The sequence below is a fragment of the Cinclus cinclus genome, chromosome 1, assembly GCF_963662255.1.
Source record: "Cinclus cinclus chromosome 1, bCinCin1.1, whole genome shotgun sequence".
Lineage (NCBI taxonomy): Eukaryota > Metazoa > Chordata > Aves > Passeriformes > Cinclidae > Cinclus > Cinclus cinclus.
This window is the reverse complement of record NC_085046.1, coordinates 147,789,064-147,815,194: the sequence shown is the minus strand read 5'-3', so window position 1 is coordinate 147,815,194 and position 26,131 is coordinate 147,789,064. Positions and strand designations below refer to the sequence as shown.

At 39.4% G+C, this 26,131-nt stretch overlaps 1 protein-coding gene across 31 annotated transcripts in view; it reads left to right on the top strand.

Moving 5' to 3' along the window:
• Window positions 1–26,131, top strand: part of PTK2 (protein tyrosine kinase 2) — a 132,728-nt gene that overhangs the window by 92,676 nt on the left and 13,921 nt on the right. For 29 of the 31 annotated variants that reach the window (XM_062491946.1, XM_062491974.1, XM_062491990.1 and 26 more), the window contains 11 exons: window positions 590–687; window positions 3,459–3,543; window positions 6,346–6,446; window positions 7,737–7,852; window positions 8,664–8,764; window positions 9,635–9,724; window positions 10,997–11,201; window positions 17,276–17,387; window positions 19,738–19,824; window positions 21,031–21,168; window positions 22,475–22,606. In XM_062491946.1, the coding sequence (XP_062347930.1) occupies window positions 590–687; window positions 3,459–3,543; window positions 6,346–6,446; window positions 7,737–7,852; window positions 8,664–8,764; window positions 9,635–9,724; window positions 10,997–11,201; window positions 17,276–17,387; window positions 19,738–19,824; window positions 21,031–21,168; window positions 22,475–22,606 (1,265 nt within the window). Of the gene's footprint in view, window positions 1–589; window positions 688–3,458; window positions 3,544–6,340; window positions 6,447–7,736; window positions 7,853–8,663; window positions 8,801–9,634; window positions 9,725–10,996; window positions 11,202–17,275; window positions 17,388–19,737; window positions 19,825–21,030; window positions 21,169–22,474; window positions 22,607–26,131 lie in introns of those variants that run through there. The other 2 variants (XM_062492018.1, XM_062492207.1) reach the window with 2 other exon arrangements.

The window sequence follows — 26,131 nt, the reverse complement described above, 5'->3', positions numbered from 1 at the left end:
AAAATTGCATAAGGCCACCAAACATCTCAATTTTACTTCAGTTACATGCTGGCAGAGGTGTAATGCACTCAAAATTTTGCTCTTTCATTTTGTCTTTATTTTCCATGCTCTTGTTCTTGTGGTTTTTTCCTTGCAGTTACCTCTTTAAAAGTTCTCTGGGCTTTTTTGATGGTTCCAAAATCTAAAATAGCACATGGTGGAGTCCTCTTAAACAGCCAGAGGGGTGTGTGCTGAGGCTGTGTTTAACATCATTGGCGTTGCCTTAAACTGTTTGTGTGCTTTGTCTTTCACCAGCTGTAATTAAAAAAAGATTTAATTATGCTTATTGCGCTGAAATAAGTGCAATGTAGTTAATTTAACAATGTAGATCTCATAGTTCTTTTCCTGTTGCTTTGGTTCAAACTTTTGAGAGGTTTGAGAGGTCTCCACTGTGTGTGTGCAGCATCTCTTTAGGTTGGTGTGCAGCAAAAGTTAATATTAGTTATTCATATGTGAGACATTTGAGTGACTTACTTTGAGTTTTGTGTCTTGTGGATTATTTCCTTGCCCTTCAGCAGAAACTTAATATTTCAAGTGCATTATATTGTAGCCAGAGATTATGAAATTCAAAGGGAGAGGATTGAGCTGGGGCGCTGCATTGGGGAAGGACAGTTTGGAGATGTGCACCAAGGAGTTTACATGAGCCCGGTAAGCCTCACTTCTGAAACAAAAATTAACAGTAAAACTTCTCTAGGCAAAAGAAATAAAGAGTATTCCTTAGAGATCTTGTTCTGAGTCTTCCAGAGCAAATAAAACTTTGGTCCAGTGACAGTCTCGCTGTCTCTCTCAAAACAAACCCTAATAAGTTCTTATGTTTTCCTGAAATAAAGTACAAAATACTTGGACACTGATCCAGCAAGATCCCAATGCACAAGAGTCACCTCAGTGAAACCAAGGAGGGTGGCAGGATTTGTGTAATTTAGGATGGGGCTTATGAGCTTTTCTAGAAAAACTAAGATTTCAGTTTAAAGAGGTTAAAACATTGCGTCAAATAGCAAGAGAAAGCTGCAAAAAACAGTTAATTTCCAAATTTCAAGCTTATAATAAAAATAAATATTTCCTATTAGAAGAAATTGTTGGAACTTTTGAAAGATTATACAAGAATTCTTGTGGATAATAATCTGGTTGTAACTTCAGAAAGAGCTGGTTAGGGTCCTGGGCTTGGTGGGTTAAATAATCTTCAGTGCAATATTTAAGTAAATAAGGTTACATGTTCTGTTTCAGACAAGTTTGAAGTCATATCTGATACCCTTACTTAGAAAACACATCTGATATACTTTTCATTGAGAGAGATTGTTATTTTTTATTTAATTCTGTCCTAGTTAACAGGAGTACCAAGGAGTAATGGTTCACTCATTTGGGGCATGGTGGATAAATCTAGAGCTCTTTAAAATTAATTAAAGATTATTTTCTTATGGACTGTTGTTTTGAAAATGTTGGCTGTCTCCATTCTTTTTTGTGAATTGGAAAATGGATTTTACTCGGGCATTCTTTGAGATTTTTAAACAACCACTTGTGGATGTATTTTAGTAACAATAATTTAGTTAATCTAAGACACTGGGATATGTGAAGGTGAAACAGAACAGTGATGTCATTAAATTCTAATGTTCTGGTGTAACTTACACTCTGGGAAGAAATCTTAAAATCAATGTAAGATTAGTTCTAATAACATGGTAGTTCTGGTGATTTTGCACATTTGACATTTAGTAAGGAGGGGAGAAACCACTCGTGGAAATTATTTATTTACCCTATTATGTGTTCAGCTTGAGTGTAAAAATATAGGGGCTGTTCCTTGCCTTTTGTTCTGCTAGCTCAAAGCTGAATCTCAAAAATTCCATTTATCCCTGTTCACTGCCCTTGTAAAGTCCTGATTCTAGTGATGGTGCAGCATCTGCCTCTCCCAGGTATTCCTGAAGGATCACTGCCAGGCTCCATGTGTAAGGTACTGAATGGAAAATGGGTGTATAGATACAGGATCCTATTGCTCAGCTGTAAGCAATCCCAGAAATACTGTCTGTAAAGGCTGAACAACTGTGGAATTAATCCCAAAAGTAATTTAAAATACCATTTCCTGCTCAGTACAGAAAATGTGTCCAGTCTGATACATTCTTACTGGTTTGTCTCTTTATCCAAAACCGAAAGATCAACAAAAACCCAATATCAGGCCTTTCCCAACATTTATTCTTCAAAATCTCTTTGCTGGCTGTAGACACTGAGGTTCTTCCTTTTGATGCTCCTGTTGGTTAAGGGATATTTCAAAAACTTGATGTATAACGCTGGGAGAGAGATGGGTCTGGCAGGCCTCCAGAGGTTTCATTCCCAAACTGATTGTTCAATCCTGGTTTCATAAGGGAATAAAATAATGATTTACCATCAGCTTTTTTACTTAGTTTGTGGGCATTTGATATGTGAGAAAATGATTAGATAAATATTTTCCTGCAAAGTCAACTTCAAGATCTCTTTTGTGAGCAACTTTGAAGATAAGACACTTCAGCCTGTAAAATATAAATACTGTTCTAATTCTGGTAATTTTTCTTTGTAAATAGATTTAAAATAGACCAAGCATGAGCAGAGATGGAACATAACTCTGAATATTCATGTCCTACTGGCCTTAAAAATTGGATGAGGGTATTCATCAGTGCTGTAGCATTTTGAGGAAAGGTTCATGTGTAAACTGCCCACTAAACAATGGACAGTTCCCAGTTTCCCACCTGGAAGGAGGACATACAGCCCATACCAAATGTAGAAGCTTAGTTTTAAAACACTTAGCTGCTCTCAATCCATCAAGAACTTCTCATTTTTGGGTATTCAGAGGATGAGAAATCAGATGGGAAAGTAAATTTGATTTTAAATACATGTGGTTCTGTTGAACCTGGTTTTAAAGCCTTGATCTGACTGTTGGTGAAGATAATGTGTGAAAATCTTTAGTTTACTTTCCTTTGTGGTCTGAGTTCACAATTACACCCAATCCTTCCTCTGAAAGTACCACAAAAAGTCTTTAATTTGGCTTTCTGGTTTGCTTGCTTGTATAAGCCAGGTGTTGTTTTTAGGCACATACCTCTTTTTTTTCCCTCCATTTTTGATTAATATTGTCAAGGGTTTACCGTTCTCAATAACACAAAAAGTTTACAGTATTATTCAGTTAAACTTACAATCTTTTGTCATTTTTTTTTCCAAAATTTAACATGGTTTCAATATTTCCAAGACACATTAGATATAAATGTTGTATGCAAGGTGAAGGTGTCTTGATTATAATGGTATTTTAACACTGAAGCTTTCAACACGTAGTTTCTCAACAAAAGTTATTTTATTTAATAGTATTTTTTCCAGAGTAGTTTTGACAGAATTTTAAGGCCTAGCTTTTGGTGGGCTGTTCTTGGTTGGTTGTATTTCATCTATTTCTCAATAATGTTTTTCAGGAAAATCCAGCTATGGCTGTTGCAATCAAAACATGTAAAAACTGCACTTCAGACAGTGTTAGAGAAAAATTCTTACAAGAAGCCTGTGAGTATTAAGCAACTTCTTTTGGGATCACCTCTGTAACTGCTCCTTGCAAAGACTGTGGCTACCTGTGCCAGAAACTTCTCACACTGATGTAAATATTTTATTAATATATAGCCTGATGTTTTCTGCTCCTACAGCATGTGCCAGGGGACTGCTTTACATCCTTGCATTGCCCATGTGAATGATTGGATGTGGGCTCTTTGATTTTCCAAATTGAGTGGTGACATCTGACTCATGTAGGGCTTTAGAACCACTTTTGGAACATTACATCTGATCCTCTATTTCCTTTTTTTTTTTCCTTAAATGAATTAAAAGCCACAGCATTTTCTCCAGTTTATTGCTTTGGAAGGTCAGGTAGTTGTCCTTGCTAGAAGTGTTGTGTCTAGGAGACATCCGCTTTGAGAATTCAGAATTGAAATCTGTGCTAGAATGGGCCATTTTTCTAGATAATGGCTCACAAATGTTGCATTCTCCCATTAACATATTTCATGTGTGGAGGAAGGCTTTTTGTTGGGGTGAATAGGAGCAGAAAGTTTTTAAAGAATATTAAAGTTACTGATTCCTCTATTGTTAGGTTTTGCAAGCAAATTAAGATATGCCACTTAGGTCTTAATTATTGCCTATTATCCCATGCTGTTGAATACCTCTGAATGTTGTAAAAGTACTGTATTTTATCAATAAAGTAATTGTTTGTGGTCAGATGCTACAGTATATTTTATTCACTGTTCCTTTATTCAAGGAATGTTTTCAACTTGTTCAGAAGACCTGTGTTAATAGCTAATGGATTCTTATTTTTGAATGTCAGATTTTTGTAAATTACTGTAATTTTTCCCAATGAATTTCTGTCTGTTAGAACAGTAAATACCATTGCTTACAGACTCAGCAGTCACAAGGTAGGCTGCTGTCTCCTGGCAATGTAGAAAATAATTGCTCACTGAATGCTCCTTATTATGCTTCAAGTTTGACAGATTAGGAAATGCTGCTGTAATCGACACATAAATAGTACTTTTCAATTTTGATTTAATAGTTTTGCCATTTCTTCTTTCTCTTTTTCATTCTAATTCCCATCTGTTGCCTTTGTCTTGTGTTTAGATTGCAAATTCACTCAGAACAGTTGCTTACTTCACTGAATTAATGCATTTAATTCCTAATATTTTAATATTACAAATATGAAGATATTTCGAGGTTTGCCTATGGTGGAGTTTTCAACACTGAAAAGGTTTAGTAGCTGTTATTGCCTGTATGACATTTCACCATGTTATTTATTCCCTTTTATTAATGCTTTAAGCTATGTCAGTGATAGAGATGTTTGCTTTATTACATTTTCCCCTGTATTATTCATAACATTAATCTTTTAAAGAATATATTATCTTAAGTTTGCCCATAAAGTTTCTTTTCAGGAAGATATGTTATTAAACTGTTACAACTTTTGGTCTTAGAAACACAGTTGTCCAAGGATTTTTGGGGGGTTGATGTGTATCCATGTTCAGAAGTAGAATTCAGAGCCCATCAGAGCAGAAATCCAGAAACACCTCCTGATTTTAGCTTGTGATTAGTGTAAAGCAGAAGAAACTGAGTTTTATTCTTGCCTAACTTGAGGCAGACTGAAGCAGACTTTGCAGTTTGGGAATTCCTGTGTATTTCTGCTGACACTACAAACTGCAGGTGTAGATGAGATGCTACTGGAGGCTCAAGTGAAGGATGTTTGTCAAGGATACATAAAGGTATTCTTGCCATCCCTGTGCTGGGAGAGATTCTCTCCTCTGTGGTGAGACCCCACCTGCAGAGCTGCACCCAGGTCTGGGATCCCCAGCACAGGAAGGACCTGGTGCTGTTGGAGTGAGACCAGAGGAGGCCACAGGGATGGAGATGCTCCAAGGGCTGGAGCAGCTCTGCTCTGGAGCCAGGCTGGGAGAGCTGAGGTTGTTTGACTTGCAGAAGGGAAGGCTTTGGGGAGACCTTGGAGCACCTTCTAGTGCCTAAAGGATGCCCAGAGCAACTATGGGGAGGGACTTTGCCAGGGAAGGCAGGGATAGGACCAGGGGTGATGGATTTACCTGAAAGAGAGCAGGTTAAATTAGATTTTAGGATAAATTCTTTGATGAGAATGGTGAGGCCTTGGCACAGGTTGCCCAGAGAATCTGTGGCTGCCCCATCCCTGGAGGTGCTGAAGACCAGGATGGATGGGGCTTGGGGCCAGCAAGCTGGAAGGTGTCCCTGCCCAGGGCAGGGGAATTGGAGCTGGTTGGTCTTGATGGTCCCTTCCAACCCAAACCATTCTGTGATTCATATGTCATACTGCATAAAACAAACTGTGACTACACTGCCAGGACTGAAATTAACTCCATGGAAAATAAAATGATGTAATGATTAAATAAGATTTTTGTCTATGTCATAATCTGGCAAACATGTTTCTTCCAGTAATTGAATTATACAGACCGTTTTTACCTCCTCTTCCAGTAGAAAGGCACAGATAAACTGGTTGTGCACTGGTTTGACAGGTTATTTTATTATTTTAGGTTATGTTCATAACTAGATACAGAGCTGAGAGACAGAGCCTGACCTGCCTGGCACCTTCCACGGCAATTTGCATTTTTGTGAGTGGAGAACAGCACAGCTCAAGCAGTCAGTATTTCCACCTGCCCTCCGCACGTGGAATGACCAGACATTACTGCTTGCAACAGTTCCTGGAAGTCCTGTGATTATCTTCTCTGCTCATGAGCTAAATGCTTAACCAACAGCTTTCTTTTTGTTTTAAGAAAGGTTTTATGTAACACACTGAATTTTTTGATTTCCTTTTAGTAACAATGCGTCAGTTTGATCACCCTCACATTGTGAAGCTCATTGGGGTTATTACAGAAAACCCAGTCTGGATAATCATGGAGCTCTGTACACTTGGAGAGGTATGAGAAATCCTTGTGCAGCTCTGCTCTCCTCTCTTTTAGCTCACAGAACAGGCTGAAAAATACTTCACAATACTAACACATGCTATCAACATGATATCATCCTCCTTTGCAGAATTACGGACTCAGAAACAGGAGTGGCAGCTTCTGACCTTCTCCTCCACCGGGGGAGCTGCATCACCTCATTCCAGAGTGATTTAGTCAGAGTTTTCAGAGCATTCAATTGCAGTTCCAGAGTGAGAGCATGACCTCTGTCAAGATGATGATAATGTGCTAATCAGTTAAACAGCATTTGCAGACATACCTTCCACAAGTGAAACTGTACATCTTCTATTCTTCCTGAGTAATGCTGCATTTTCCCTTGAAACACTGAATTTATGTTGTTTGGTTTTTTTTTTCCCCTGTAGAATATCTGCAGCAGAGGCCCTAGATAAGATGACTCCCCTCATTATTATGTTTTCTGGATGAATGCTTTAAAGAAAACCAGATCTCACTTTTTATAATCGATCAGTTTTCTTTGAGCTGCATTTCTGAAAAAGTGAGCTGCAGTGATATTTCATACAACATTATATGATTGCTATTGTAATTATCAAACTGCAGTACATTTTCCAGAAAAAAAAATAGGAGGGATGGAGAGAAAAACCTGTAGTGGAGAAGTAATTTTCTGTCAATAGATTTCCTTTCCAGTGCCCAAGTCACTTTTCAAAGCCTTGTTTTGATGTATAAGGACACTCTAGTGCCACCTTCCAGTAGGTCCTGCCTACCTTATACTGGGAATAGAGCTGACAAATATTCTGCACTGATATTGGCCACTCTGAGTTAAATATAGTTGTTTTAGCACATGTAGGTTAAAATTGATTACTAAAATTAATGCTTCTAAAGCAATACTGATCAATCTGTTTTTGAGTTGGCCGTCCTGTTCAGTTCTGAAGTGATTTAGGCCATAAATGGAGGCTGAGCTCAAGGGCAGAAAAAAACCAAAAAGTCCAAGAGTGCTTCAGTCTGCAACAGCAACAGCAGATGCATTTTGAAAGGAGACTGAAAGGAATGCACAAAATTACAGTTATTTTTTTAGTTTAACAGTTTTCATGTAGAAAAACTGCTTGAATTCTAGTGCAGAGTCACAATTCTTCATGAGAAGTGGTTTTCTTTTCCTCATCCAGCTTTTAGGGTAAGCAAGTCATGCCCATTGATACTCATGTAAACTTCACAATTTGAAGTATGCCTTTTTCAGCTTTGTTATTTTCTTGTTCTAATTTCTTTCTCTTTTTTCCTCCATGGTGCAAAAAGCTGAGGTCGTTTCTGCAAGTAAGGAAGTACAGCTTGGACCTGGCTTCTCTGATACTCTATGCTTACCAGCTTAGCACAGCTCTTGCCTACTTAGAGAGCAAAAGATTTGTACATAGGTATGGTTTCATACATATTTATCTGTACCTGTCTATTTTTTATATGTCACTGCTTAAAATTCTAGGGAGTGTCATTTTTGCAGAGGGTTCTACTAAAATTACACCCTTTTCAAGGGTGACACCTGCTGGTTCACTCCTGGATTGACTTGGAGCTGTTGCCAGATTTCAATTGGAATCATTTTCTGTTGTTGCTTTGTGGTTACAGTATTTTTTCAAGCTGTGAGTCAACTGTAATCATTCAAATATAGAAAAGTAAAACAAGGGCAGATGGCTTCTTAAAGAAAGATGAGGGGAAATAAAATATTTATAAAATACAAGTACTTGCTTAACCAGAAAATGAACCTAAACTTCCCTCATGGTGTACTTTGAATTCTATTCCCTTGAATGTGAACTTGAGTTTCCAGGGAGAAAAGACTGTTCTTTATTGTGTGCAACTAAGAGTTCACAGAATTCCAGTTGCCTAGTACAATTAATTTTCAACTTAAGCAATTCACTTGAGTTTAAATACTGACTGTCTAATTCTATATATGTGTTGTGATAATGTATATGCAAACACTTGCTTGTAAAGTAATAGCACTGCATAGACACATAGATATTTATATTAAAACATCATAAATAAAAACAGGGGAGAAAAGGATCTTGTTCTCTGCAATGAGAACTTGAGCTCCTTACAAGGAAACCTCATACAGGACTGTGATCTTAAACCAGTTCCTTACCTTTTCAGGGCAGGTGGTAAATTTTCATCAGGTGATGATACTTCACCACTTTATGTTTTAAACTTACTAGAAATACTGCTTCTTCTGTTTGGCAGGGATATTGCTGCTAGAAATGTGCTGGTATCTACCACTGACTGTGTGAAATTGGGTGACTTTGGTTTATCACGATACATGGAAGACAGTACTTACTACAAAGGTGAGGTGGATCCCTCTTGCAGGCCAGTGAGAACATGTCTGATTCTCATATTATTGAAGAATTAACCAGATTTCCTTGTTCTAGCTGGTGCATTTGTATAAAAAGGCAAGTTATTCAATAGTTTAATAATCGCAATAAATATGTGTGCTTAAGGAGGAGCACAGGGTGTGACTTAAGGTACAAAAAGTAGCAAATTCACATGTAGGTGCAGATGAATGCTGAATTTATGTTGTCACTGTATGCTGCATAGTTCAGATGCCATTGGACTGGGGAGATTCAGTACAAAACTGTCTTTGAAGCCTGCTTTTTGCCCCATTTTGGATGGAATACTGAGCTTTGGTGTCTGTAGCAGCTGAGAGATGTCCTGCAGTGCCTGATAGATGGGAAATGCAGTGGGAAAATAAAGATTGTGTGTTGGGTACCAAACAGTAGCACTCCAAAGCTGGTGTATGTTATTAAACCATGAGTACATAAATCTCATCTTTCTGTTTTCATATATTTTAAATCATCCATTATCTGTCCCCTTACACTCTGTTGTGTTTTCTCATTTCATTTGTCTGACTTTGGTGAGCTACATTTTATCTTCTTAATTGCTAAGAGGGGAAATAATTTTGATGTGATCATTTCTTGGTGTGTTTTGGGGTTTGTTATTGGGGGTCTTTAAGGGAGGTTTGAGGGATTACTATTATTATTTTGGGTTTTGTTGGTTCATTTCTCCCTTTCTGGTAAAGCCAAACAGCCTTATGTATCGATATTTGAAGTACTTCCCTGGAGATTGGTTTTGTGTGTGAATTATTTCACTGGGAACAGAATCTGTTTTTGAGCTCTGTCATGGGGATAACAGCGTGCCCTTTCTTGCCTTCCCTGTAGCTTCCAAAGGAAAATTACCCATCAAATGGATGGCTCCAGAGTCAATCAATTTCCGACGGTTTACCTCAGCTAGCGATGTGTGGATGTTTGGTAAGTGAAAACAAAAAAAAAAAAGAGAGGGTTCTTTGTGTCCTCTTGGACAAGTCCAGTGTTTCATTTTGGCTGCTATAAATGAATGATTTCCAAATATTTGTCACAGTTTTTACTGTGCGTTCTGAAAATCTAGTTTCTTCCAGCATGTTTGCCACCTCTGTATTTTTGCTTCCTTTTCCTGCTCAATAAATCTGAAGTTTCATGGGCCTCTTCACTTCTAGTAAGAAGCTGACAGAAATGAAGGTGCAAGGAAATTAGCTGATAGTTACGACAGGGATTATTTTTGTTTATTGGGTTTTTGTTTGGTTTTTTTTTTTTGTGTTATGCCACTGTCATTTTCTGTTTCTCTATTATACTTGGACATTTTCTTTATGTTGATACACATTTCCTTGCTTAATGTGAAGATCATCCTATGAGATACACAATTTCCAGATCCATAATGCTAGATTTTCACTTGCCTTGTCTGTTATAGCTCCTGACCTCCTACAAAATACAACCAGAAACCTGTTAAATATAAGGGTAAATGGACATATCTTGAAGTCTCTATCTTTTTCCCCAAATATACAACATTTTACATTAATCTGATGTCCTGTGCTCAAACCGGTGCTGACTGCTTGCATGTACAGACAGAACACAAGCTGTGTTAGGGAAGAAAAGTGATGAGACTTGAAATAAGAGCAGGACAAGTAAGAGTTCACCTTCTTTACAATTTAAAATTTGAATGTTTTTAAGTGAAGAGTTTATTATAGTTTGAAGAAAATTCTAGTACTGTCAGAGTTAGAAAAAAGGAACATTTTGGCCAATTATAAAGTGACGGACCATGTTCTTCTAATGCAGTTTCAATAGAAACTGGTTTATTACACATTTTCAGCACAAAAAATGTGGATCAATGCCAGTGCTAAAAACCCTCAAAGTGAAAATGCACTCTACATGTCGAAACAAGCCAGTTAGAAGGAGTCAGAGGGAAAAGCAAACACATTCTGCCTCATAAGAGAGGAAATTTGAATATGAGCAAGCACTGGTTTAGGGCAGGTAAAAGACTCTGAGCCAGCTGTGGGTCACACTTCCTCATCAGTAGGTGAGGCTGGTGCTGTGTGTGTGATCCTGCTGCAGTCACTCCTCTGCTGCAGGTAAGTCCAAACCACTTCCCTGGTTACATATATTGGAAAAAAATGCATTATTAGTACAAAACTGGGGCCTCTTTCTCTTTCGACAGGTCTCATTGTTCGCTCACAGTGAAGAAAATGTGTTTTTGTGTGTGTTCCTCAGGTGTGTGTATGTGGGAGATCCTCATGCACGGGGTAAAGCCCTTCCAGGGAGTGAAGAACAATGATGTGATTGGGCGGATCGAGAACGGTGAGCGGCTCCCAATGCCTCCAAACTGCCCTCCCACCCTCTACAGCCTTATGACCAAGTGCTGGGCCTACGACCCCAGCAGGAGACCCAGGTTTACTGAACTTAAAGCACAACTCAGGTAGGGTTGGACTTCTGAGAGGTCATTTCCTTTCTTCAGAAATACTTCTTGTCGCTTAATCTTCTGTTGCACTGTTTTGGTTCTGTGGAAAATACGAGGCACAGTGTTTTGAGTTTTTATCTTCAGACAGCCAGGTTGTTGCTGGTCTTGGGGAAAACTGGGCCTTATCTGGTAGAGACAATGAGATTAGGCAATAAATTCAAATAACTGGAAATATGAATCACCTCCTTTCTCTCCCAAGAAAAACTCCACATTTTACTAGCAATTTGTTTATAATTTTAGCTACAATCATTGGGGAAGGAGGTAGAAAGAATTTAGAGTGATTATCTAAACAACCATGATGTGGGCTTCTGGGGTAGAGCTGTATCTTAAATAAATGAAGCATCAGGTGAGTGCTGTTGGAAGTTATTTTCATGATATGTAGCACAGTAGTTGCACAGTCTCTGCTGTCACAGGGCAGTTGCAGAGCCTGCAGTAAATGCAGCATCTTAGACAGAAATTCCTTTGCCCTTTGTAGACCAGGATATAAACTAATTTTGTGTTTATCTTGGAATGAGTGTGGGCACACACCTTGCTGAGCAGTCTAAATTCACACCTTAGTTTATTCTGCAGTAATACATTATATTACTGTGTCTGTATCACCATTTCACCAGCCCAGAGTGAGAGGGATATCTAAGTTTTGAAACATCACTGAGATAATGTGCAGGCACATTTGATATTTGTGACCAGATTGGGTCACAAATGTTGTGACTTCTGGATTTCATGACTGCTCAGGATATGTTTTGCATTAGTCAGTACAAGCTTTGAGTTGCACTTAGGTTTTGTACTCTTACAATCCACAGTGGGAATTCTTGTAACTCATTGTTGAATTCTTCGGTTTTACTGCAGATTTTGTTTCAAAGTTGTGCTTTGTGTCATGTTTTATTTTCATGGTATCATGTTTTTGCTGATGGTTAAAAAGAGAGACTGTTTGAATATAATTATGCTGCTATATCGAAGCTGCTGTATGGAGAACTTAAAGTTCTTTCCTAATTCTTAAAATTTCATACAGTTCCATTATCTGTTACTCTGGGAATTCCTCTGTAGACTAATAATTTGTAGAAATAGGGGAAGACTTGACCCTTCTCACAGATAACTTCCCATCCTCTTGACTCTGTGGGGGTTAACACAAAGGGAGGAATGTCAGGGCTGGGTAGGGATTGCAAGAAAAACATGTGACACAGTTGTATGATTTGGGTAGTAGGTGGAAATTGACAATTCACTTGCTTTTTCTCTCTTTTTGGCTCTGAAAGTACAGGATGATTGACAATTTACAGCCAGGTTGTACTGTTAACTTAAAGCTGTTTGGCACAGATGAGAACAAAGCCCTAAAAAAAAGTGACTGGAAGATGGCTGTGGTGTGTAAACCCAAGCAGGGATAGTATCTCAGCAGGAAGGAAAGAGGATGAGTAAATCCAGTGTGTGCCCAAGAGGCTGGGTCTCCTCAGAGCCAGCACTCAGGGCATGCAGCAAGGCAGAGTCTTGGTTACACATCAAAATATTTCCCAGTGTGCATGAGTGAGCTCTGAAACACGTCACCCAGAAAGACCCTGGAATTTCTATGCTGGCAGACGTTCAGATTTTGATTGGAAAAGGCACAGAGCACCTGGCCCTTGCTGTGCAGGGAGCCCAGCTTCACCAGGAGATCAGACCTGAGACCTCCAGGCACCCCTTCCATCTCACTCTTTGTGAAAAGTGCACCCAGTGCGGAGAGGTGTTTGCCCCTCTGGTCATGCTGGGAGATTTGAAGCATTGTTTACAGGGCAACCTCTCTCCTGGGGACACAGCAACCCTAAAATCCAGTTTTTTCTCTGTTCCCACCAAAGCAGGGAACTTTCTGCCACTCCAAACTGGTGACCTTTATCTCCCAGATTTAGGCAGCATGGTTGTCCTTAGGGCTGCTTTTTGCTGCTCCAGACAGAGCTAGCCTCTCATTGGAAAGGTTGCCAATTCCCTGATGATGAGGCAGTCTCAGGCAGCTAGGGAAGATTGGGTTTCAGAACTCAAATTCCCATGAACTTGCAAAAACAAGCCATTTCCCTGGTGGCCTTTTCCTGTGGTGTTGCTGCTGCTCCTTCTGGATGCTGTCCAGAGTAGCTTCAAACTGAGAGCAGACTAGATGTTTGCTTGGAGCCAGATACACCACTGCAGCATTCATTCCTCTCTGGTTTAATGAAAAAAACTCCACGGTTTTGGGAAAAACCCTTTGCATCTGGAATAGCATTGATGGAAGCACAAGCATTTCATGTGCCCTCTGTTATTTGGTGCTTTTCCCATTTCATAGTAACAGCTGCTTTGCCCAAGCTGAATTTGCAGCTCATTGTGCAAGGCAAAGGTGCTGATTTCTGCATAACTTATGTACTGTCATTTGTTGCTACATATGAATTTAAGTACTGTTATTAGGGTAGTAATTTTATAGCATTTGATCTGTCTGAAGTGGATGTGGTTGAGTCAGTCTTCCCAGCAAACACAGAAACAAATGGGTGGATTGTGGATTTCCAAATGTAATTTATCCTCGCATTCCAGGTCCATTTTTCAAGTGGTGGAGGGGAGTTAAAAGTCAGATTAGGTCAGGGCAATGTGGTGCTACCCTGCTACTCCTGCAATTCTGACTTGGTCAGAATTGGAATATAGGATATTTTTAATTGGCAAGTTTGTGTTGCCTTGCTGGTTTTGTGCAGGAGAGATTTTTTGTCTTGCAGTACATGGTAAAATATTATAAAAGGATTTTAATTTTAAACTTCCAAATTAATGTCATTTCATGAGTTTTTTCACTGTGTCATGGGAAAAAAATTGTTTTAAGTACCTTTCATGAAATTGCTCTGCTACAAATAGCAAAACAAGGAGCATTTGTGTCATTGCAGAGATGAGAGTGTCACTGTGGCCCATTGTTGGTTGCAGGTTTTAACAGAGTGCTTGACCCCACTGGCATCCTGGGGCTGCAGTTCACATTGAAACAGCTCTAAAAAGAATGGGGGGGGGGAGGGGAAGAAACAGATTCTAGGCTTTTAAAGTCTGGTTTTATGACAACAGTGAGATAATTAACTGATGAGAACTGGACTTGAGCCTTCTTGTCATTGCATTTGATGAAGATCCTGAAACGTTGCTTATAAATGAAAACTGGTAAGAGTGAGGGCAGTTTGAGCCTTCTTTTATGGCATTCTGACATAAAAAGACTGTAACACATACTTCAAATACATGACGGAGGCTGCAAAATGCTTTGCTCTTCTTCTGTTCTTTGTCGGTGACCACTAGGAATATAATAATCCATAAATCCATAATCCATATAAAAGTGCTTTCATATTAGAACAATATGTGCAAGTATGTTCCTTTGCATCCAACTTTGTATTTCTGGTGGAAGAGGGAAATAAAGAAGCTGCTTGCTGGGGGTCAGCATTTAATGTAGGTTCCTACACCACTGCAGCAGGAGACACTGCTGCTGCTGTGCCTTTTGGAATATGAGGATGCAGTTTAGTATTTTAAATACTCCTACACTGAAGGTTCTCAAAAATGTTTCCTTCTTGCTGTCACAGGCCAATTTCAGTAAAGAGTTGTTTGTAAATTGAGTAAGTTTATCAATTATGCAAACTTTTAATAATTGAGATTTTTCTTGAGCCTTCGCCTCACCGAGAAGCTGAGTTCAGTTTGTCTGTGCTACCTCAGGGTTTGCTAGGGAAATCATTAGGATAGAATTCTGTGCTAGCTCCTCTTTGCTGCTAAAAATATGTACACTTTGGGAAAATATGCCTAGATCTGACTTCTCCTGACCTTCTGCAAATTCTAATAAACTGTTCAGAGAACTTGAGCAGCTGCACTGAGGAAACGTCAAAAATATCTCTTGGCACACTCTTACTTCATCCACAGACCGGTCTTCCCTTTGTGAAAACAAAGACCTTTCTGTGAGTCATTTATATTCCTTGTGGTTTTTCTGAGTTGTGCTTCTCTGAGGCATTTCTATTTTATATTCTTGTCAGCAGAATCAAGGGCATCCAAGTACAGATGCTGCTGCATCCCATCAGCCTCTGACCACGCTGCTCTGGGCTGCTGGGAAAGAGCCTACTGATGGCACGGGCAGTAGGAGAGCAGGGAGGATGAACTGCAATTGTAAGGCAAAAAGCTGAGCCTGTGTTAAGAAAAAGAAGTAATTTCAAAAGAAATTTGTCACTTCTGGTGATACAAGCTGATGGTGTTGCACAATTGGGCACCACAGATAAAATGGCTTTGATAGCAAAGCAGAAAGAGGTATTGGGGTTTCATTCCTTTTTATGGAAAACCAGGACTATGCTGTGACAAATTCCACACATGGCCCCAAATTGTCAATAAGCCATCTCTAAATTTAGCCAGCTATTACCAGCCAACTCCATTTTATTCTTTAGCTCAGATTAGAGCAACTGCTGTATCAACAGCTTGGTTAAAAATCTATGTTTTACTCATTTCTCATTCATTAATCTGGGCAATTTATTTTTTTTTTGCCTTGTTTTGTTGTGGGGTTTTTTAATCCTAAGGTCTTGTCTTGAAAGATGGTAATCGTGGTTCATGGCTGTGGCTGGTATCTCATGCTACATAAAAGCACGGGATACCTGAAGCGTGAGATAGCTTTAAAGCAGGGGTTTTGTGCCAGTTCTTCATGGGTTTGAGTAGGAAATCTTGCATTTTCCTTATTCTGAAGGAAGAGAGAGGTAAAAGAGAAGGATCTCTCTGCATTCCCTCTGTTGGGCTGTAGCTGTGTTTCCATGGTAGTTCTAGCAAACTTATCTTGCAAATAACTTGTCTGATTTTGCTTTTGTTCCACATTCTTGTGTTGCTTCAGCAGTGATGGATTGAAATTGCAGCAATAGTTATAAACTTGATTTAGCTGCAGTGAGACGAGATGACTTCCCTGCTTTTTAGAAGTGGCATAGCTTGGGGTTTTTTTGGCTGAGTAAGGAAAAGCAGAGTTCTTGTCTCCAGCAGGAATTTATTCTTGAAATAAGCAGTGAAGTTCCACGATGAGAATAGATTACTGGAGTTGATCTCATCCCCTAATGAGTAATTCTGGGTGGTTGTTTAGCAGACTGAACAGGAGATTATAAACTCAGAACTTAGCTTTGTTTCTGGAAACTCCTGAGTGATAAAGAAGCTGGAGTAGCTCCTCCACAGGATTGTCTTTACCCTGGGGACAGTGATATGGAAATAATCTGCCCTGCTCACATCTCCAGACTGTCCGCGTAGCGTGCTGCTCCAAGGAATTGGCAGCTCCCTCTTTCAAAGCTTCTCTCTGAGAGTTTTTCAAATGGCAAATATCCAACATTAATAAGCCACATAGCAGAGCTGGGAGGAGGCTGGCTGTGGGGGCAGCAGGAGCACGTTCAGCTTCAAACAGGCTTTTTAATAGTCAGAACAGTGGTAAGTAGCAAACTGGTTTTACTACTGTCTTGTACTTTGTGAAAATGCAGCCTTTTGACCTGAATGCTTAGAAGCTGAGTGAATACTGTCAGATCTTTCTGTTTTGCTAAATTGCTTTGCTGAATGTGTTCCTGGTTAGGCTAAAATGTAGGAGCTGAAGAAGTATTTTTGACTGCTTTCTTTAAAAAAGGAAAAAAACAAAACCAGTGATCTGAAGCTCTTTGAGTTTCAGTAAAGAACATTTTTGGTTTGTTTTGAACCTTTGCAGCAGTTCAGTAGAATATTTTCGTGTGAAGATTAAGCTTTCATGCAAGTAAGTGCTTGATTTATTGTCTTTGAGGGCTTCTCTGTGTAATTGCACTTGAAAAGAATTGTTACGGGAAAAAATTGTGTGCGAGATCAACCACAGCTTTCTGAAAGTTGCTGTTTTTGTTGTTAAAAGCATTCTGGTAATCCTGTAGAAATATTTCTTCCTGATACTGGATTTCAGATGCAAAATCAGTGTATGTGAAAGAAGTTTGGCTTTCAGTAATTTTGTAGCATTTCAAGTTATGTACTCTTAATTAGTCTGAAAAATGCAAGAGCTGTGGGGAGAGGTTTGTTAGTCACTGAAACTGGAGTTTTACTTGGTTGCAATATGTTTTCCTTAGTACAATACTGGAGGAAGAGAAGCTGCAGCAAGAAGAACGAATGAGAATGGAATCCAGGCGACAAGTCACGGTATCCTGGGACTCAGGAGGATCAGATGAAGCTCCTCCCAAGGTAGCTAAGACTGTGAATTACGTGTGTTTGAAAAAAAAAAACAAACATAAACTTTCTTTTTATTCAGCTTATTTCTTTAAAGCCGGCTCTGATGGGTTGGTTCAAACCACGGCATTTTGGCCGGTTCTATTCCTCATCTGGGAATCCTTGCCTGAAATGACCCATCTCTGCTTGAACTGTGCTTAGAACTGATCTGTACTGTGATACTGCATTAAAGATTTTCTGTTTCTGCTTTAAATTGTAAAAGACACCCATAGCTGCCACAAAACTGTCTCCTGGCTTTTCCTTTTCCTTTTTTCTTGTAGCACTCTTGTAAATTGTTGGCTAATGAGCTCTCAGGCCAGCGTGAAGTTTATTTATAACACATTAGTGGCAGGACAGAAGTCAGCTAATTGCATTTTCCTTCTTCTGGACAGAAAATGGGGGGTTTGTTTCCAAGGAACATAACGTGGTTTAGTTTCCACTTCATTTTCATTTCTGTCCTGTTTGGATGTCACTGATGGGTTCTGCAGCTGTGGGACTCCAGCCTCACCAGTTGCTGAGCCCTCTCCTCTCTCAGTGACTTGTCTGCTTCCCCTCAGAGTTATTTTTTTCAAGTTGTTACTCGAAAGTTCCAGCCTGTATTTTGAGGAATTTAATTTTTGTGCAGTCAGTCACCACCGTATTGTCTGTGTCCTGATAGCTTGTGGTGAATTCCTGGAGCTCCCAGGTTCAGAAGCTGATAATCCAGGAGTACTTGTGTGTCACCTTGTGCTGCACACATTCCCCAGTACTCATAGAAAGGCAACTTTTTCCTTTTGGTCGATTTCAGCTTGTGTTGGTTTGAGGGGAGGGGGAGGATTTGTGTGTGTTTGGGGTTTTTGGGGTGTTTTTTTTTTCTCCATTTCCAGGTTGTTACCTCATAGATCAGATTTCTGAGCTTAGTTCTGCATTTTGATATCTTTGTGGCGAGCAGGAAAGGAGGGCAGTGGAATTGCTGCTTTCACTTCAGAGTTAGAAACAGCAGACAATCCATCAGCCTGTTTAGTCATCTGAATTAGCAGGATTTACTGTTTACCTAAACAGACAAGGTTCCGAGTTACAGAAGCAGATAAACTGCATACATTGGACCAGTATAATGCTTAATTTGAAACGACCACCTTTGTGTGTGATGTATGAACTGAAACACTTGACCAAAGGTGTGTTAAAAATGCAGTTAATTCTGCCACTGAAGCAAATCTGTTTTGAGGGGCTTGCTATGTCCTAATTGTATTTATGATGCTGTTGTTGGTTAGGGTTTTTTTATACATTTTTTGTGTAAAATATGGGTGTGCTTAATCATGTCATTGGAACAAGTGGAATGTTGTAGGTAATAGGTATTGTCTCTTTAATTACTATCTAATTTTCTAATGTGACAACTGATTTTTTTATTCTTCTGATGATTCATTTTAAGAGTTGCACATTGTTACAGGTCTTAAACTCCTACACATCTTCAAACAATTACCAGGTCTCACAGTTCATACTATGAAATCACTTGTATCTCACAGTGATATTTCTATTGAAAATCTAAGACAGAAAGCATCCTAGTCCAGAATATGAATGAATTTTTTCACCAAGCAATGATAAATTCTGCAGTTTCCAGTTAATGTGGTTGCATTTAACTGCCAGAAGGACTGAGAGAACCCTTTGCACAATGATGATTTTGGGGTTTTTTGACCTTTGGTTGATTTTTCTCCTCGTGAAATACCCAGAAATGCTGTTCCTTATTCAAAAAGAAACCCTCAGTTATATCTTTGGAGATTCAGAATATGATCGAAAGGGCTTTCCATGCTGAGGTAATTAGTTACACAGAAGTTAATTATCACAACTATCTTTCTACCTCAGAAAACTACGTGGAAATAGCTATGCAAATAAATCCGTTTGGTTTGTGTTATTCTTACTGAAGCAAAAGAATTTACTTTTGGGAACAGTCACAAAAGCAACAAATGAACAGCAGAAATTGGAAACAAGGCTGTATTGCACCTGGAAATTTGATTTAAGACTTACATTCTTAGATGGTGTTCTCTCTAGAGTTATACAGAACAGAGCAGGTCATTTAGTGCAAGAAATTAAATAAACAAAGAATTCACAGAGCAACCATTATTTATTGACATACTGAGCAAATAATTCAGCTGCATCTATTGCCAAGCAAAAATGGAGGAAAATTTAATTTTGGTTGTTTTAAAAAGTGTTCGTAATTAAAGAAAATCTGTTTTGGGTTTTTGTTTTTTTTATGTTTGCCAAACCTGTAAATGTTTGTCTCAGTGAAACGTAATTTTCTGGTTTCAGTTGTGTGTGTTTAACAATTCTAAAAATTCCTTTTTGTTCACAGCCCAGTAGACCTGGTTACCCCAGTCCCAGATCCAGTGAGGGGTTTTATCCAAGTCCACAACATATGGTGCAGCCAAATCATTACCAGGTATTACAGTGCATACCATGCATGGGGGGTTTTTTTGGGGTTTTTTTTTTTTTTTTTTTTTTTTACAAATGTGGGTTCTCTGTCTTAGATGCAGCTGGTGGGATTGATGTGCTTCTTACATGTTTTAATTTAGTTCTGTTCAGTTTTGTTTTGCATTTAAAAAAAGCCCCAAACTGAGCCTGGTAGGTTTACTCCACATGGCAAATATTCCCACATCTGATATGTTGCTCAGATTCCTGAAACTACGGTGAAACACATCAGACATTTCCATATGTATTGAAGGAATGTGGTGTTCATGTTAACATTTGTGCTGAGCTATGAAGTCACTTGCTTTATAAAACGGCATTAACTGGGGGCCTTTCCTTGGGGACATTGGTATTTTATTTTCTGTGTCCTGATAGCTGCTGCCTTTAGCTCTGTCATGTTGTATACTCACAGGTTTTGCTTTTCTGCCTAAAACTGCTGAAGAAATTCAGAAAAAAAGTTAGTCCTTGAAGGACTTTGAGCATTTTTAGGTTTGTTCAAGACTACAGCCATATTACAGCTGTCTCAGTCAAGGGGATCTTTTCCATGAAGAGAGGGAGGTTTTCATTGATTTAATAAGTACTTCAGGCTCATTAAAACTACTTGGATTTTCCTGTGGAGAAGTTCCAGGCTACTCAGCTCAGCACACTAATTGCTTGCTGCCATTCAAGCCTTAAGCCTGTAAGATACAGCAGGGGGTACATTTTTATGGAACTCCGTAGGGTGATGTTTGCAGGCTCCTATTAACTGGAACATGAGCTCTGCATGCATAGCTCTTACGTATGTACCTCTAGATTTAGTTTTGTCCTTGGAGGACTTTGATCTCCTTAACTGCAGAGGTTAGAGCATGCTCTGATGCTGCTAGTTTGTAGGCACCATCAAATACTTTCTCTCAAAAGTTGTATTTCTGTACTGTTGCAGTTATTCTAAAATAGTTATGTTATAATGGGCATACTCAAAGACTTCAAACAGAGGTGTCATATTTTGGCTCAGCTTCCTTCTTTTGATGTTGCCTCCTCTTCTTCCTCCCAGTGTCTGCTTGAATTGAGTCATTTCTGTGCTTTTATGTTTATGTTATGTTGTCTTGGAGGGGATGTTTTCATTATGGGGAAGCACAAGTCTTACTAATATCTCTGTTTTCCTCTTTGTTTTTGCCCATGTGGGGTTTTTTGCCCCCTAAAGGTGTCTGGCTACCCTGGTTCTCATGGGATACCAGCCATGGCAGGCAGCATTTATCCTGGGCAGGCTTCTCTCCTGGATCAAGCGGATTCCTGGAACCATCGGCCTCAGGAAATATCAGTGTGGCAACCAAACATGGAGGTACGAGATCTGACACATCTGTTACTGGGTCCTGTACAGTTCAATACACTTTTAATTATTATAAATTGTATTACTTTTATTATTTAGGTAGGTCAGTTGTAGGAAAACTGAGTTTTTCTGGTGCTTTTATAAACTGTGGTGGGCTGGGAATCAGGACTGAGTTATTTTTTAAACAAATCCTTCTGTGTGAGGCTGGGCATGGAGTGTCACTTCGTGTGGATTCTTGATAAAGTTGTTACTACTTACCTTAACTGAGTGATAACAAATATTTGGTGTTTGTTAAGAGCAGCCCTTACTGGAACTTAGTGATGTTTATAGAGATGGGAACTCTCATGTAAAAATACCTTCTGGGAGATACCCAGCACAGCTGAAGGATTGAGGCTTCTTTGTAACTTATCCAGAATGGCCTGAAAAACTGTTCCTGAGCTCAGCTCCTTCTGGATGCTTTCCAGCCTGTCATGATTGCACTGAGCTCCTGAGGAACATCAAATTAATTCCCCCTTTAACCTTCTGGTTAAAGGTTAAACCCTCTGGTTTAACCTTTTATTTCTGTTCTCCACTGTTGTACATTTTTTAGTCCATTTTTTCTTTCCACAGAGATTCAGTTTGTGCATCTTCTGTCTTAAATGTTTCTTCTCTAACCAGCTCTATTCCCTGTGTTCCTGATGAACATTTAAGCATTCTCTGAGACTTACCTATTAAATACAGTGATGTTTGTTACCAGATTTCCCTTCCCTTTTTAAAAAAATACTTATTTATACACTATCTCCTAATGATTTCCAGACAGCATTGGGCTATGGTATGTGGAATATGTCTAAGCTTAAGAAAGGCATAAATATTTGTGGTCAAGAATTCATTAAAAAATGTTTTTCTGACATGCTTGCCACTGTTGGCTGACACTGAATAGTATATTCGTTTTGATTGAAAAAACTGCATCTTGCATCTTTTAACAACTGGATGGTTACATTGTTGCTCAAGACCAGGAAAACAAAATTGGTAAGTCTGGTTTGTTGTCTAGCTTAAATGAAGTGCAGTACAGGAAGTGACAGTGTTGCTGAAAAACAGAACAGAATCTTTCAAATCTTTTTTTGGTTGCAGTGACTAAGAGCAGGGCAGATAAAAACTTTAGGGTTAGAAAGAGTTTCTTCCACTGGTCTGCTTCACATTTTGAGGAGCTGAAGAAATTCTGCTTGGCTGCTGCTAAGAATTAACTTCTAAAAAACTTTCTTTTTATATCTTTAAATTCTTGCACCTGTTCATACAAATTTTAAATTGAGAGACCGAATAAACTTACTGTGGGTTTTAGGATTCAGGCACTTTGGACATCCGAGGGATGAGCCAGGTTCTGCCCACACACCTCATGGAGGAGAGGTTGATACGACAGCAACAGGAGATGGAGGAAGATCAGCGCTGGCTTGAAAAAGAAGAACGATTCCTGGTAATTCTTTGTTTCACTGTGCTTAATTCCTCCTGATTTTTGTTTTTGTATTGCAGCTGGCTAGACCTGGTCACTTCTGTGAAATGAGAAAAATTACGGGACATGGAACCCCCAAAATGTGGAAACGGGTTTTAAAATAAGTGGTTGGCTAGTGAGAACTGTATTTCACATATCTTGAACAGCTGTGGCTTTTGGTGAATCTCATTTTATCTGGTTGAGTGTTTGTGTGGGGGAAGTTGTGAGTATAATTCTGTGCCCATCTGGAGGTTTGTTCTTACACAGAAGTATCTGTGTGTACTCTACCCCTAAAAAAAGATGTAACCATCAGGCATCTAATGGCCCTGGCTGTGCTAAGGGTTGTACCCAGTCTTGCCCTGGAGGAATAATGTGCTAGTGGGAAGAAATAATGTAAGAGAGAGCTCCGTGAGTAGGGGAAAAGCTTTGAACTTCACCACAAGCAGGAAGAAGAAATCATTGGTAATGGGATCTTCTGATGCTGTTTCTCTGCAATTCCACAGTTCCTTGTTGTCTGTGCCACTGGTGTATGTTTTTCTGGTTCAGATCTGACTCCCCAGTTGTCAAAATTCAAGTTGTGTGTTAAATTTCTCCTACTTGAGGCTGATGGCTACAGATGGAGTAGAAGATGGGAGTAGAATGTTACCAGGAGCCTGTGGGCCTTATGGGACAGGGGGACAGTTTACAGTGCTGTAGTGTGGGTTGTAACAGACAGCAGTCCTGTGCTTGGTCTTAAACATGTTTCAGTTTGGAAATCTCCTGTGTTGTAGCTACTGGTAGGTTCCCCCGTGTCCAGGACATGTTCCAGCTGAGATCCACCCTGTGCCTGAGCTAAGAAGTGACTTTTGATTAATGAGTGTCGAAACTGGTTTTCTTCTAAGTCCACTTGAGAATTTGCAGTTTCCCAGTAGGATAACAGAAAACAAACCACTGTACCCAGATTGCTTGGTCTGAAGAGAGGGAGGGGAAAGGAAAATTTCTTCCCTAATTTAGGCATCAGCTTTTCCAGTCTTGTGTGGCACCAGTTACTTGTGACCTACACGACCCAGGAGGTCAAACTCATCCCACTGACGGTTAAAAGTTTAAAGATGGTCGAGAACTTTTCATGGAATCGGCGTGCTTTCTGGGAATGAGACATTGACATTGTTGGTGGTGGCAGTTGGTTGTGTGGGAACTTTCTGCAGAAAGCTTTCTGATTTTTTTTTTGTGTAGAATAAATGATGATTATTTGTAGTGTTTGTTGATTCAGTCTCTGGACTGTTAGGGTGTTTGTCATCCCCCAAATGGACGTTGAGAAGGAACTTGCTGATTTTAATTTTATCTGTAGTACAGTCATAGCATCTGTTTTGGAGAGATTTGCTGTTTCCATTTTGTGTTAGTTTTATTGTGAGGAAACACCATCTTTCTTGCATCTGTTCTATTGAGGAATTGGAATCCATGAGACTTCAATTCTTTATCTTCCCACATTAACATTGTGACAGTATAGATTTTGGGGTTCACCCTTGAATGCCTATTACAAATGTATAGCCCATATTAGGAGCTAAATGAGCTGCTGGTAGCCACAGGGTGCCCTTGAGCCCATAGCAGCATGTGTGTCAGGAGAGCATTCATTTTATAGATGGGTGTTTCTTAGAAAAGGAATGTGGGTGAGTTTCTAGGTTTAGCCCTGAGGAAGTGAAGATATGGAAGTTACTGTGGGGAGTCACTCTTGGAAGCCTTGCAGGTCTCCTGAAGGATATCCACAATTCAGACATGAGTCCAAACACGTGAAAATAAGCCATTTATTGAGGCATTAAGGCCATATAATGATGTCCAGCATAGAAATAAGCCAGGTATTACACACACATGCTCCTTGGGCCAGTGTCATCTAGTGAGTGACAATTAACATTTCTGCTCTGTGAAGAAGGGCCTTCCCTATTTTCGTTCCAGGTGGTATAGGGAGAAGAAATCTGGCTCTCCCTTGCCTGCTTTAGGCAGGTTTCAAACAATATTTGTCCTTTTCAGCGCAGAGAACAACAGAGTAGAGACAGATTTTAATCTTTGACTTACTTAACTATAATATTTAACTTCTGTAACCATGTGTAGTGTTCTCAGTGTAAACTGTCTGCTTCCAAAAACAGCTCTATTTACCCAGTCCTCAGGCTCTACAGCACATCCCACTTGTACTACTGAGAGTTGGACTCACAGGAGAGCAACTGCAAATCATTTATTGTAAGACACTGCAACAAGATGAAAAATCCTCTGTGGGTTTCTGTTAGTACAATTACTGTTTCCCCAGAGTAACACCAACTTGGTCACGACTTGAAATTTATTGCTGCTTCTGCAGGGAGAAAATACAACTCGCAGAACATTAGTACAAGGATAAACAGCACTGATGCTGCTGGGAGGGACTCCCAGGATGGGGAATTCAGTTGCAGTGGCATTGAAATGGAAATGTGCTGGTCTTTGGGGAAGTTATCAGTGTAAGCAGTTTGCCTGAAACTGGTCCTTGGAGAACATGGGACTAGTCAGTATTTGAAAGGATAAAAATTTTGTTTTCAAGCTGCAGCCTCAACAGAACCCAGAATTCTAGAAATCCTGCTGTAAAAAGAGAAAACAAACAGGTCTCTCCTCGTGGGAAGCTCCCAAATGAAAATAAATTTGTTGTGTAAAAACTAAAGAGTAAAGAAGTGCTTGATTTTAAATTGTACCAAATACATTCATTGGAGAGTGAGGAGAAAATTGGTGGAGGGGTTGATTTTGGGGGATCCAGGACTGACAGTCCCTCTCAGCCCCTGACAGGGAGGGGAGGCAGCACTTTAGGTCTGCCAGCTTTAATGGACACTGATTAAAACTTGTGATGATTAAATTTTCATGCTGTATTGATAAAAGTGCTGTGGAGATGAGCATCTCCAGGAAGGACAGAAATAGGTGAATTATTTTGGAGAAGCTGAAGTGGAGACACAAAGCATTACTGCACCTAAAGCCTGATACAGATCACTGCAGGACACGGTCTCTGTCCAGGGCACATTCAGGAAGATGAAATGGCTGCACTACAATCTGAAAGAATCAAAAATTATCTCTGAACATTTTACACTTCTTTTAGGCCTGTTTAATTGCCTGCTCCTTCCTTTATTTGGAGTTACCAGCTTGAGCCTTTCTTTCTGGTTGTGCTGATGTTATGTACATTATTTTTAATCAGATAAATAAAGATATGTGTGTGCATGCCTGTTAGTAACTCCTCAGCAGAAAGAACAATTTTGTACTAAGAAATTTATGGTTCTTTCTGGGATAGCTTAAAAAGAAATAACTCTCATATTTTCCTTATCATGCTAGGGTTCGTTGTTTTTTTTTTTTTCTGAATTTCCCACATAGTTGTGGTTTTGTCCTATTTTGATGCGAAGAACTGCAATTCAAGTCTAATTGATGTGAACTGTTGCTAAAATAAGATTCTAATTTTAAGCCTGAGAAAATCCTACCAAGACATTACAATTTAGCATGTCCTGAGAACTCCAAGGCTTACATGTTCTT